Genomic DNA, 13,351 nt, shown 5'->3' on the forward strand with positions numbered 1-13,351 from the left:
ACTTCGGCTCAAGCTCAGCAACAACCAATATGCCACAGTCATCAGTGTATACGCCCCAACACTTGATGATGAGGAAGACAACAAGGAGCAGTTTTATAGTGCTCTCAATGCAGTCTTCACAGCCACACCTAAAGCAGACAAATTCATCCTCCTGGGAAATTTCAATGCCAGAATCAGATGGGACTCCCAACTCTGGAGCAGCACAATAGGCAAAGAAGGGGTGGGAAATGTAAGCCCCAATGGTATTCTCCTCTTCAGCAAATGTGTGGAGCATGACCTGCTCATCACAAATACCATCGTTAGGCAGAGTAACAAATTTAAGACCACCTAGAAACAGCCTCAGTCCAAACACCGGCACCTCCTTGACTATGTTATAGTCAGAGCCTGAGATTTGACTCCATATAAGATGAGCCATTAGAGGTACAGATCACTGTTGGACAGACCATCGATTGGTAAGATCACTCATGTACCTGCAGCTCGCTCCACCACACCACAAACACCCAAAGACTAAGCAAAAACAGTAGAACGTCAAAGCACTTCAAGACCAAGCTAGCTGCGAGACGTTCCAGCAACAGCTATCTGAGAAACTCTAACTTGCCTGATAACATCAGTGACATTCAAGAGCTTAAAAAATACCATTCACAGTGCATGTGCTGAAACTATAGAATATTCCACTTATCCGCACCATGACTGGTTTAACAAAAACAACAAGGAAATCCTAGTATTAATTCAACAGAAAAGAACTGCATTCTGTAATTGGCAAAATGATTCCTCTAACCAACGATAACATGAGGCCTACCACTTGCTCAAAGTCCAAAGGAGGTTACGTGACATCAAAAATAAGTGGTGGCACGAGAAGGCCTCTGAGATCCAGGGTTTCGTAGATCAGGATGACATGAGAAGCTTCTTTCGAGCAACAAAAGCTACGTATGGGCCAAGCTCCAAAGGCCCAACCCCCTTAAGTTCCCAGGATGGCTCCACCCTCCTCAAGAACAATGCGGCCACTAAACAACGCTGGAAGGAGCGCTTTGAGAGCCTACTAAACCGCGAATCCACAGTCTCTAAAGACACCATTCCACAAGGCTCTGCAATGGAACCCCTTGCTGATCCCCCCCATCTTCTGAGGAAGTCTGGGTGTGCTATCACCCAAACAAAAAAAAAACACAAGACATCAGGCCCAGACAGCTTCCCAGCTGAGGTTTTTAAAGCCAGTGAAACAATGCTCCAGCACAAACTTTGCCAACTCCTTGACAAAATCTTGACCTGTGAAGAAATTCCACCTGACTTTAAGAAGGCCAACATTGTTACAATATTTAAGAAAGGGGACAAATCTTTGTGCGGGAACTACCGAGGTATTGCCTTCCTCTCCATCACAGGGAAGACCCTTGCCCAGATCCTACTAAACCGTCTCCTCCCCCTTGCCGAGGAACTCCTCCCTGAATCACATTGTGGATTCAGGCCATCCCGAGGCACAACTGACATGATCTTCGTGGCACAACAGATTCAGGAGAAGTGCAGACAGCAACACCAGGAACTGTTCATAGCATTCATCGATCTAACCAAGGCCTTTGGCTATCAAACGTGATGCCCTATGGAAGGTGCTGTGCAGGTTTGGCTGGCCACAAATATTCATTTCCATCATCAGACTACTCCATGATGGGATGACTGCCACCATGCTGTGTAACGGCTCAGAGACCGAACCATTCATCATTCACACTGGTGTCAAGCATCATTGCTCCAACACTCTTCTCCACTTACCTTGCCGTGATCCTAACTCTCATCCATGACCATATTCCTGATGGAATCAGGACTGAATATCGTATGGATGGTCAACTCTTCAATCTTCAACGTCTCCAAACAAAATCTAAGATCACGAGAATTGGCATCACTGACTTCAGTATGAAGATGACAGCGTCATTCTCTCACACACACAGAGGCCAACATGCAAAGTACCCTAAACCTTTTTGCAGATGCCTATCACAGCCTGGGTCACTATCTCAACATCAGGAAAACCAAGGTATTCTATCAGCCCTCACCTGCACAAACTACTCTTCATACTCTACAAACCACCATCAGTGGAGAACCCCTGGAAAACGTGGACCATTTTCCTTACCTTGGCAGCCACCTCTCCCAAACAGTCAGCATTAATACAGAAATTGAATACAGGATCCGCTGTGCCAGCACATCCTTTGGAAGACTACTCAAACAAATCTTCAATGACAGGGGTCTGCAAACTGGCACCAAGATCTTGGTTTACAAGACAGTTGTTATCCACACCTTTCTCTAGGAGTGAGAGACCTGGGTAACCTATCGACAACATCTCTAGCATTCCAGTAGCGCTGCCTCAGGAGGATTCTCAGGATCAGCTGGGAAGACTGACGTAGTAACATCAGGGTTGTCTCTGCAGCCATCAGCAGCAGTATAGAAGCACAGGCCATGAAACACCAACTCCACTGAGCTGGACGCTTTGTACGTATGCCTGACGCTCGCCTCCCAAAGCAAGTACTCTTCTCTCAGTTAAATCAGGGAAGGAGGGCAGCAGAAGCATTTCAAAGACATACTGAAAGTACATCTTAAAAAGTGAGGCATCAATGCAACAAACTGGGAGAACACGGTGGCGTCACACCATACACCAAGCCACAGCTCACTTTGAGGAGAACAGATGTGCTCATGAGACAGAGAACATAAGAACGGTCATACTGGGTCAGACCAAAGGTTCATCAAGCCCAGTATCCTGTCCTCTGACAGTGGCCAATGCCAGGTGCCCCAAAGGGAATGAACAGACAGGTTATCATCAAGTGATCCGTACCCTGTCACCCAATCCCAGCTTCTGGCAAACAGAGGCTAGGGACAAAGGAGGAAAGAAAGGACACAAAAGTCCAGCCAGCAACTCTGTCTCCTCCAAGATTACATCTGTCACTTCTGTGGGAAAATTTGCAGGGCACGAACTGGGCTCCTCAACCACTTAAAAAGCCACCAATGAACCCCCTTGGCAGACATCATCCTCGCATCGAGGGACAGCCAAAGATGAGACCTCACCCAGTGCACTAAATGCCCCAGTAACAACTATGTCAATGAAACTAGACAATCGCTACACCCTTGAATAAACTCTCACAGAAAAATGATAAAAGACAAAACCACCCAGTCACCTGTGGGTGAACACTTTTCACAAAATGATCACTCTATAGCTGACCACTCAGTCCTTGTTCTCCAAGGAAACCAGCACAATGCCTTCAAAACACGAGCCTGGGAGCTTAAATTCTTAACTCAGTTAGATATTAAAAATCATGGACTAATAGAGAGAGACACTGGATTTCCATCTTATTACAACAATCTGTAACCCACTAGCGATCACCCCCCAAACTGCCTTTTTCCTCCCTCCCACCCTTCCTTTCCCCCTATGATTGGACGGGAGTTAACAGGCCACTTCACCTTGAATGGTCCCTTGAAATATGTGTTAACTACTTGCGCTAAACAATCTGTTCCACCTTGTATTTAGCTCTGACATATTCCATTTCCCAGGCCTCAAGAAGAGCTTTGTGTTTGTCTCTCTCATCAATAGAATTTGGTCCATTTAAAGATATTACTTCACCCACCTTGTCTCTCTAATATCCCAGGACCAAAATGGTTATAACATCACTACATAAAAACTCTTAAACAAACATTTGCAACAGAAAAAGATAAAGCTAACAGTTTGTAATGTCAACTAGCTTAATGGAAAATTGTGGTAAACGGGAATAAGATTCTCTATGTACTAAGGGTGGAATTTTTAAGTGCTTACATGATGTAGATTTACAAGTCCCATTGACATTCAACACAGCTTGTGCTCTTAAGTCACTTAGGAAGTCCAACCCTAAATGTTTTGATGTTGATTCCATGCAAGTGTGCCCATTTAATACCAGTGGCCAATTTCTGATTTGGGGTTAATTGTAAAACAGTTTTCCCTGCTCCAAAGAGCCCTTTGGACCCAATCCTGCATTTCTTATGTAGGCAAAGCTCACCAATAATTTCAATTAGGAACTGCAGTGCTGGGATCTAAGAGTCAACTGAGGCCTGTAGTACAAGTGGGTTTTCAATTTTCCACGAGGAATGATACAACTACCCTCCATCTTATTTTCATTTACTGTAAATGAATGATGTTGAGGTTATGCTTTACTGCCCCAATCCTGCAAACACTTACATGAGAGTAGTCCCATTGACAATGAGACTGCTGAAGTGCATGAAGTTAAGTATGTGTTTAAATGTTGGAAGGACCGGAGCCTAAGCAAGCTAGGAGTCATGAGAAGTCAGGTAATCACGTGCCTAAAAGCTTTAAATAAATCTAAGAGACCACATTCTCTGTGTTCCAAAATTTATAATCAGATAGTGATGCTGCACTTGGTAGCTAAGTGATGGGCACTAAAAACAACCAGGCATGTAGTATTAAGCTTTAAAATGAGCCTAACTTAATTCTTTAGCAATAATAACTGTTAATGTGTGAAAAGCAGCATTCTGTTTAATTATTTGATTTTCAGCTATTTAATGGAAAAAAGATAGGTCATGTGAAAGCAGCAGACAATAAGTGGGCTGGACTACATGGTACGATAAGAAAAACGTTACTATGTTAATTAGAATTAACGTAAGAAGATTCAAGCAAGCTGAGAACATTATGATGCACCTACAGTACAAATACAGCTGCTGCTTCTAGTACTTATTATGCGGTTTTACACTTTTGTATAAAACGCATGCAGTGTCAGATTCTTCCGCCCCACTGCTGTGCCGAATGACTAAGTGATAAACTGCCCCCCAAGCATTCTCTCTTATGCTCTCCATTTGAGAGAGGCTTGCTCTTATAGATATGACGCACACTCAGTTACTTAGAACAACCACCCCCGTTTTTCCCCCAAAAGCTGGAAGCACTTCTCACTCTGTTTCAAAATTAAAATTCTTAAAAGTTAAAAAGACTGATCGACATCATCATGTGAGCGTTACCAAGGCTGGCATCAGAAAACCCGGTGCTGCTTTCCTCTTAATTGGACGTGGCACCAAAAACATCAGCTAAGTGCCAATTATATAACCAACCTCTATCAAAGATATTTAAATATCCTAAGCCTGCAGAAAAATGTGCAAGGCCATATTAAACATTAAGACACTGTCCGGCACGTTTCCTCTTCTACAAAGAAACAAAAAGAGGGGAAGTTTATTCTTCAGAAAGCATTGCTCCCATGTTGTCCCTTCATATGGATTTCTGTTGGATACTAGATAAAAGACTATTTGAACTTTTGTCAGTTTTACATCTTCCCCAGTTACTCGCAAATATATCAGCTTTTAGGAAATTGGTGTGGCACAATCAGGTGCTGGTCCATGACCGGGGCTCCCTTAGGTACCAGCATAACACAAATAATCATACAGGGTTAAAAGCACCTTCCATGCATGCTAGTCACTTAGCTTGAAGTGATCTTCCAACCCAGCTAGGGAAACCCCCTTTGCCTAGGAGCCCAAGGCAAGACATAGCACCCTCTGAGTAAATAAGAGGGTCAGGTTTCCTGCCCATTGGATGAGAACAGGGGAGGATGGGTGCAGGATCTGAACAGCAGCAAACTGAGCTGTCAGTTAGAGGTGAGGGTGACCAGGAGGGCTGAGTGGTAGCGAACCAAAGAATTTAGTGGTAAGGGGAGTAGGGGCTGAGCAGAGCAGAACTACTGAGCTGCTAGTCAGAGGGGTGATGAATGGGCCTCGTTGGTGCCAACTACATACAATGCTTTGGGAGAAGGTGATAGCATCCTGGAAAGAACGTCTGCTGGGCCTCAGCTTGAATGTGTTTTTTAGTGCACTGATCAGGAGTCTATGGTGAGTGGAGAACCAAGAGATGTGGTTTAGGCTTTTCAGTTACACTCAGGTAATTCAAAGGCAAGCAAATGTTTAATATTCCAGCCAAGCTGAAATAGGCTACAAAGCAACTTCTAAAGCCATGTAAGTTTAGCAGCAGAAGCTTTGGCCAGGCAGACTTTGATTTGATTTTAAGAGGGAGAATAAAGCTTGCACGCTAAAGGTTACGGTCGGAAAGTGGCTATCATTTTCACGTCAGAAAGATAAAATCTTGTGTACTTTGCCGAAAGCATGAAAAGCTTGGTCATCAGGACACTCTGCTTGTAACTGGGTATAAGACCATTAGAATTGGGTTCCTAAACATACACAACCACTCTGTTGCTCATGTGAAATGCATGGAAGCAGGAAACGCATCACTTTGTCCCCAAGAAGCTCCCATTACCGACTGCTCCATAAAATGCTCCATGAGAAGATCTTAAACTTGCCGAGCTTGTTGAACACCGGTTATAGAGCAGTTAAACATGACTTCAGTTTGAGATTTTGAAATACATTGCAACTTGCAAGCCACAGATGGCCTTACTCTTGGAGCAAGCTATATTTAACATCCACAGGGAAATGCTTTACAAAGACAAATACAGGGTCTTAGAAAAGTTTCTCAGAAATACAATCAGAAAGCTAGGTTTTATTACCATACGTGCTGTTGGATCCACTGACAGGTCTGTAGCTGAACCAAGAGTCTGCATACATCAGTTTTGTGTAGGATGGAAACCTTGTACTATCTCTGTGATAGAGTACACTTGGAATCTGGGACAGCTGATGGTATCACACAGGGAATAACATCAGCTTTGGCAGTGGCACAAATTGAGTAAGAAGAGCTCAAACCAAAATTCAGATTGCATAGCAACGACTATGGGCTTTTCAAATGTTGTACAGGCCAAGTTCAGATAAGGTAATCACGGTGTGCATTGCACCAATCACGTCTCTATTGTGTATCTCAACAAATGTTATCCCTTTCTTTAAGAGGGAGTTTGTTTTGGAATATGAACAGGAGTACTTGTGGCACCTTAGAGACTAACAAATTTGAGCTTAAGCTTTCGTGGGCCACAGCCCACTTCATCGGATGCATAGAATGGAACATATAGTAAGAAGATAGATATATACACATATAGAGAACGTGAATATGTTTTCCAATTTTGCTATTTAAAGTGGCAAATAACAATAAGTGTTTCAAGCTCTGGCTGATGACTTTGATGCTCCTATGAGCTACTTCAGAAACATCCACCATTTACACTCAGTTGGTCAAGCCCCAATAATGAAGACAGTGATAAGTCATCATTTGGTTCACACCTATTATAAACATACTGCAGAAACTAAGTCAAGCACTGATACAACCCAACTTACAGGAATTCTTAAGGACACCAACACAGGCAAATTTAAGAGCACACCTTTATTTGATCTCTTGTTGAGGTGTAGCACTATGATTAAGTGGCATCCAACAGGAACTCAAAAAATTATCTGCCGCACATTGCATTTGTTTACCTAATTTTGAAAACTACCCAAATGAAGAAACAAAGTAAGCTACACATTACACTTACCCAGCATGAAGCAACGGTTTCCTACCCAGAAAGAGGTCAACACATTTATTTTGCATGTTCCTGAGCAGCACAACAATGGAGGCTTTCACTCTTTAGTTTGCTCGAGAAAAGGATTTACATCATGAAGTCTAAGCCAGCAACTGAATGAAAAAGTGGGCCACGTTCACGCCTGGTGTACAGTATCAAAGGCACTACAGATGTGTAGTGTAATACAGGTTTTCCAAGAAAAGCCCAAATTCTTAACTGCATGGATTTCTTCTGAATTTCCAAAGACTCTAACCAGCCTGAAGTGACTTGATACCCCTGAGGAAACAGAGTGGAAGTCTCAGAATTAGCCTCTTTCTCACTAGGTGGACACTACAGGTGTAGCTGACAACTCCTAGAGCGGGGTGCCCAACCTGTGGCTTCGGAGCCACATGCGGTTCTTCAGAGGTTAATACGCGGCTCCTTACCGAGGCACTGATTCCGGGGCAGGAGCAATAGATGATTACTTGCCAATTTGCTGGGGGTTCTCACTGCTCAACCCCCTGCTCTGCCCCCACTCCACCCCCCCCCCCCAAGGCCCTTGCCCCTTCCCCTAAGCCTTGCATGCCCTCGCTCCTCCCCTCTCTCCCCATAGCCTCCTGCGCAGGTGAAATAGCTGATTGTGGTGGGCGTGGGATGGAGTAGGCACTGATTGGAGGGGGCTGCCGGCAGGCAGAGGCACTGGGGAGCAGATGGGGGGCTGCTGACGTATTACTGTGGTTCTTTGGCAATGTACATTTCAAATTCTGGTTCCTTCTCAGGCTCAGGTTGGCCGCCCCTGTCCAAGAGACGTGACAAGACTCCCATAGTGTAAGCAATGTCTCCCACTAACAAAGGAATGCCTGAGCCTCATCTGTCTTCCAAAAGCAAAGAGACAAAAGAACATGGCAACACACGGTACCATGTACAGGAAGGGGATTTAATAGAGGGAAGGAAAATATATATCAACTTTTTTGAAAGTACCTAGAAAAAGTACAAAGGCTCTGTGCTACCTGGTTCCTTATCTTGTGTGCCGGTCCATACAGGACACAAACTAGAGTTGTATGTTCTGCAACCCCCATTAAAGACCAAGGATAATAAAAGAAGTGGAACTAATAGTTTTCAAGAAGCCGCAGCTAAACAAACTCTGTATGTGTCTTCAAAATGACTATAAAACTGTCCTGATGAGACTAACAATTGCAACCCTCCTTCCAACAATCTTCCAATTCCACCTTTGAGGGAGAAAAGAGAATGCCCTGACCAAAACTGACTTAAGTCATTTTGTAAGGTCACCCTGAATTTACCTGCCAAGCTACTTATACAAACCCCACCACCTTAGTACCTAAACTTCAATCCAGAGTGATTCAGCAAGCAGTGATTGCAAAGCCACTTTTAACTATCCCAGAAATAATTTCAGCCTAGAAAAACACCACATTATTATTATTATTAATACAGTAAAAAAGGTCTAGAAGGTGCAGTCATGGACCAGAAACCCATTGTGCTAGGTACTATACAAAGAGGCAGTTCCTATTCCAAAGGGCATACAATCTAAGGTTCCACGTAGGTTGACTATATACTATTTTCTGTTGTGTTTTGCACTGCCCTGTAATGTTCCTGCTACTGATTTTAGGCTGATTTTTGTAGCTGAGATCCGTTATCCATTTGGTACAGATCACCTACTGTACAGCAATAAGTACACTTACAGCGCTGTACAGTCACATCACAATGAAACTCACAATATGACAATATCATATCTCAGCATCATGCAGTAAGTGGTTTTTCCCTGAAGGACAAAATCCACGAGGTGGTAACTCGGTCTACTTTACACACAGAGTTCAGGCACTGTAATGAAGATCAAGCTATCTGAGTCATTCATTGCCTTCTCCCCAGTGATTGTTGAGTAACTTCTCACCTCTCCACAGGAGTCATGCCCATCTTTCCTCCTTCTTCAAGGGACTCTTTCCCCGCTCACCCAACCCAACCCCTTCTTTCACTTACTGTACTCATGCTATGTGTTTCCACACAGCTGATCTGGGGCTGGTATTCTATCATTTATCATTGCAAATTTACCATCACAAAACACAAAGTTAGGAAACCAAGGTGACAGGCAATGAACACAGGACTGAGAGCCATGAAACTCCCAAGTCATAATCATGGGACTGACACGTGCATGGTCTGAGTAAATCACAGATCCCGTGTCTCAGTTTCCCCAGAAGTACCATGCAGGTAACACCCTTCTGATAGATTGTTTGGGGGATTAATTAAGATTTGTAAGCCTCTCCCCCCACCCCAATAAATCAGAAACTGCTATAAAAAATACAAAATATTTGAACATGACAGAATTAATCCCCAGTTTATACTTAACTCTGACCACCGATTCCCATCTGTGCACTTCATATTGGGGCTTATTTATTATTTTAACACCACCTCAAACTAAATGAGCTAAGTGCCATTCAATACAGACAGCAGACACGATCCCATGGATCTTACAAGCTAAAACAGACACAAGACAAACAAGGTGGATGACAACAGCCAAGAGCAGGAATGGAATTGTACATCAGCACATGGTTATTCAGCAAAGGCGAATATACAGCACCATGGAGCAAAGATAACAATGAATTAATAAGTAGCAGAGATGGGCTCTGGTTCTGCAATTGGACCCACACAGGGGATCCCCTGCAACCCTTACAGAGCTTTTATGAAGTCAGTAGGAACCCTACACAGATGGAGGCGACTGCCCACAGATATCCAATTACGGATCGGGGCTCAATCAGCAGGTTACTGGTTAGCTAAATACCACAGGCAGGTCCATTGGGGCGCACGCCCTTCCTGCCACTTTTGAAAGGTTCCCCCAGACATCCCCCAGTCTTCTCCCAACTCCCATGCACACCTCCCTACTACCCTGCTCCTCTGTGGCCCCCCTCCAATTCTTCAGTGCCCCCCACTGTCCTTGTGCCCCACACAAATACTGAGTGCACCTGTCTCCCTCAGCTCCTCTCACCCTGGTTGCCCTCAGCTGCCCTTGCTCCCCCAACCCCAAAAACACCTTTAATTCCCCCCCGACTGTGTACACTCACACCACACAAGATCCCCCCCATTCCCCCAACACCAGCAGCTCCCAGACCTCCCCACGCAACCCACCCCTGGGTGACCCTTGGAGCTCCCCAATTCTGTTACACCCACAGCTCCCCTCTCGCCCTCGCTCCTCCAGCCATCCCCCCCGCTCCCATCCCCCTCCCCCTGCTCCTCCAGCCATCCGCCCCCACTCCCATTCCCCCCTCCTCCAGCCATCCCCCTCCCCCCCGCTCCTCCAGCCATCCCCCTCCCCCCGCTCCCATCCCCCTCCCCCCGCTCCTCCAGCCATCCCCCTCCCCCCGCTCCTCCAGCCATCCCCCTCCCCCCGCTCCTCCAGCCATCCCCCTCCCCCCGCTCCCATCCCCCTCCCCCCGCTCCCCCAGCCATCCCCCTCCCCCCGCTCCCCCAGCCATCCCCCCCCCCGCTCCCATCCCCCTCCCCCCGCTCCCCCAGCCATCCCCCCCCGCTCCCCCAGCCATCCCCCCCCGCTCCCATCCCCCTCCCCCCGCTTCCCCAGCCATCCCCCCCCGCTCCCATCCCCCTCCCCCCGCTCACCCCAGCCATCCCCCCCGCTCCCATCCCCCTCCCCCCGCTCCTCCAGCCATCCCCCCCGCTCCCATCCCCCTCCCCCCGCTCCTCCAGCCATCCCCCCCCCGCTCCCATCCCCCTCCCCCCGCTCCTCCAGCCATCCCCCCGCTCCATCCCCCTCCCCCCGCTCCTCCAGCCATCCCCCCCCCCGCTCCCATCCCCCTCCCCCCCGCTCCTCCAGCCATCCCCCCCGCTCCCATCCCCCTCCCCCCCGCTCCTCCAGCCATCCCCCCCGCTCCCATCCCCCTCCCCCCGCTCCTCCAGCCATCCCCCCCGCTCCCATCCCCCTCCCCCCGCTCCTCCAGCCATCCCCCCCGCTCCCATCCCCCTCCCCCCGCTCCCCCAGCCATCCCCCTCCCCCCGCTCCCCCAGCCATCCCCCCCCCCGCTCCCCCAGCCATCCCCCCCCCGCTCCCATCCCCCTCCCCCCGCTCCCCCAGCCATCCCCCCCCGCTCCCCCAGCCATCCCCCCCCGCTCCCCCAGCCATCCCCCCCCGCTCCCATCCCCCTCCCCCCGCTCCCCCAGCCATCCCCCCCCGCTCCCCCAGCCATCCCCCCCCGCTCCCATCCCCCTCCCCCCGCTCCTCCAGCCATCCCCCCCCCGCTCCCATCCCCCTCCCCCCGCTCCTCCAGCCATCCCCCCCCCGCTCCCATCCCCCTCCCCCCGCTCCTCCAGCCATCCCCCCCCGCTCCCATCCCCCTCCCCCCGCTCCTCCAGCCATCCCCCCCCCGCTCCCATCCCCCTCCCCCCGCTCCTCCAGCCATCCCCCCCCGCTCCCATCCCCCTCCCCCCGCTCCTCCAGCCATCCCCCCCGCTCCCATCCCCCTCCCCCCGCTCCTCCAGCCATCCCCCCCGCTCCCATCCCCCTCCCCCCGCTCCTCCAGCCATCCCCCCCGCTCCCATCCCCCCTCCCCCCGCTCCTCCAGCCATCCCCCCCGCTCCCATCCCCCTCCCCCCGCTCCTCCAGCCATCCCCCCCGCTCCCATCCCCCTCCCCCCGCTCCTCCAGCCATCCCCCCCGCTCCCATCCCCCTCCCCCCGCTCCTCCAGCCATCCCCCCCGCTCCCATCCCCCTCCCCCCGCTCCTCCAGCCATCCCCCCCGCTCCCATCCCCCTCCCCCCGCTCCTCCAGCCATCCCCCCCGCTCCCATCCCCCTCCCCCCGCTCCTCCAGCCATCCCCCCCGCTCCCATCCCCCTCCCCCCGCTCCTCCAGCCATCCCCCCCGCTCCCATCCCCCTCCCCCCGCTCCTCCAGCCATCCCCCCCGCTCCCATCCCCCTCCCCCCGCTCCTCCAGCCATCCCCCCCGCTCCCATCCCCCTCCCCCCGCTCCTCCAGCCATCCCCCCCGCTCCCATCCCCCTCCCCCCGCTCCTCCAGCCATCCCCCCCGCTCCCATCCCCCTCCCCCCGCTCCTCCAGCCATCCCCCCCGCTCCCATCCCCCTCCCCCCGCTCCTCCAGCCATCCCCCCCGCTCCCATCCCCCTCCCCCCGCTCCTCCAGCCATCCCCCCCGCTCCCATCCCCCTCCCCCCGCTCCTCCAGCCATCCCCCCCGCTCCCATCCCCCTCCCCCCGCTCCTCCAGCCATCCCCCCCGCTCCCATCCCCCTCCCCCACAGGCCCCCCCCCAGCTCCTGCAGCCATCCCCCCCACTCCCAATGCCCCTCCCCCACAGGACGACCCCCCCCGCGCTCCCACCCCGGGGTCCGGCCGGGTCACCTTATGCGCCGCTGTCCGGCTCCGCAAGACCTTGAGCCGCTCCCTCCGCCGCAGCGCCGCCTCCTGCAGCCGCCCCACGCCGGGGCCGGGGCCGGGGCCAGGGCCGATGCCGGGGTCGGGGCCGGGACCTGAGTTGGCAACGGGGGCCGCCATTTTCCCCAACGCCCGGCAGACACCGCGCGGGGGAGGGGACAGGCCCGGCCAATCGAGCGGCCTCCGCGGGGCCAGGGGGAGCCCCGAGCGCATCGATCGGAGCCTGAGCGCTTCGGGCGGGAGCCAGGGTGGGGGCGGGGATCCGGGGCGGGGGGCAGGAGGAGGGAACGGGGTGGGGGAGGGGAGCAGAGGGGATGGGGCAGGAGGAGGGGGGCGGGGTGGGGGAGGGGAGCAGAGGGGATGGGGCAGGAGGAGGGGGCGGGGAGCAGAGGGGATGGGGCAGGAGGAGGGGGCGGGGTGGGGAGGGGAAGGGGAGCAGAGGGATGGGGCAGGAGGAGGGGGCGGGGGTGGGGGAGGGGAGCAGAGGGGATGGGGCAGGAGGAGGGGGCGGGGTGGGGAGGGGAAGGGGAGCA

The 13,351-nt window shown here is 51.3% G+C and overlaps 1 protein-coding gene across 1 annotated transcript in view; it reads right to left on the reverse strand.

Moving 5' to 3' along the window:
* CCDC12 (coiled-coil domain containing 12) overlaps nucleotides 1–12,975 on the reverse strand; it is an 85,756-nt gene extending 72,781 nt beyond the window's left edge. Inside the window, exon 1 of the mRNA XM_073334852.1 lies at nucleotides 12,786–12,975. Within this exon, the coding sequence (XP_073190953.1) occupies nucleotides 12,786–12,938 (153 nt within the window). The 5' untranslated portion in view covers nucleotides 12,939–12,975. The remainder of the gene's footprint in view (nucleotides 1–12,785) is intronic.
* Between the last annotated feature and the right edge of the window lie 376 nt (nucleotides 12,976–13,351).

The sequence above is a fragment of the Lepidochelys kempii genome, chromosome 2 (genome assembly GCF_965140265.1).
Source record: "Lepidochelys kempii isolate rLepKem1 chromosome 2, rLepKem1.hap2, whole genome shotgun sequence".
NCBI classification, from domain to species: Eukaryota; Metazoa; Chordata; order Testudines; family Cheloniidae; genus Lepidochelys; species Lepidochelys kempii.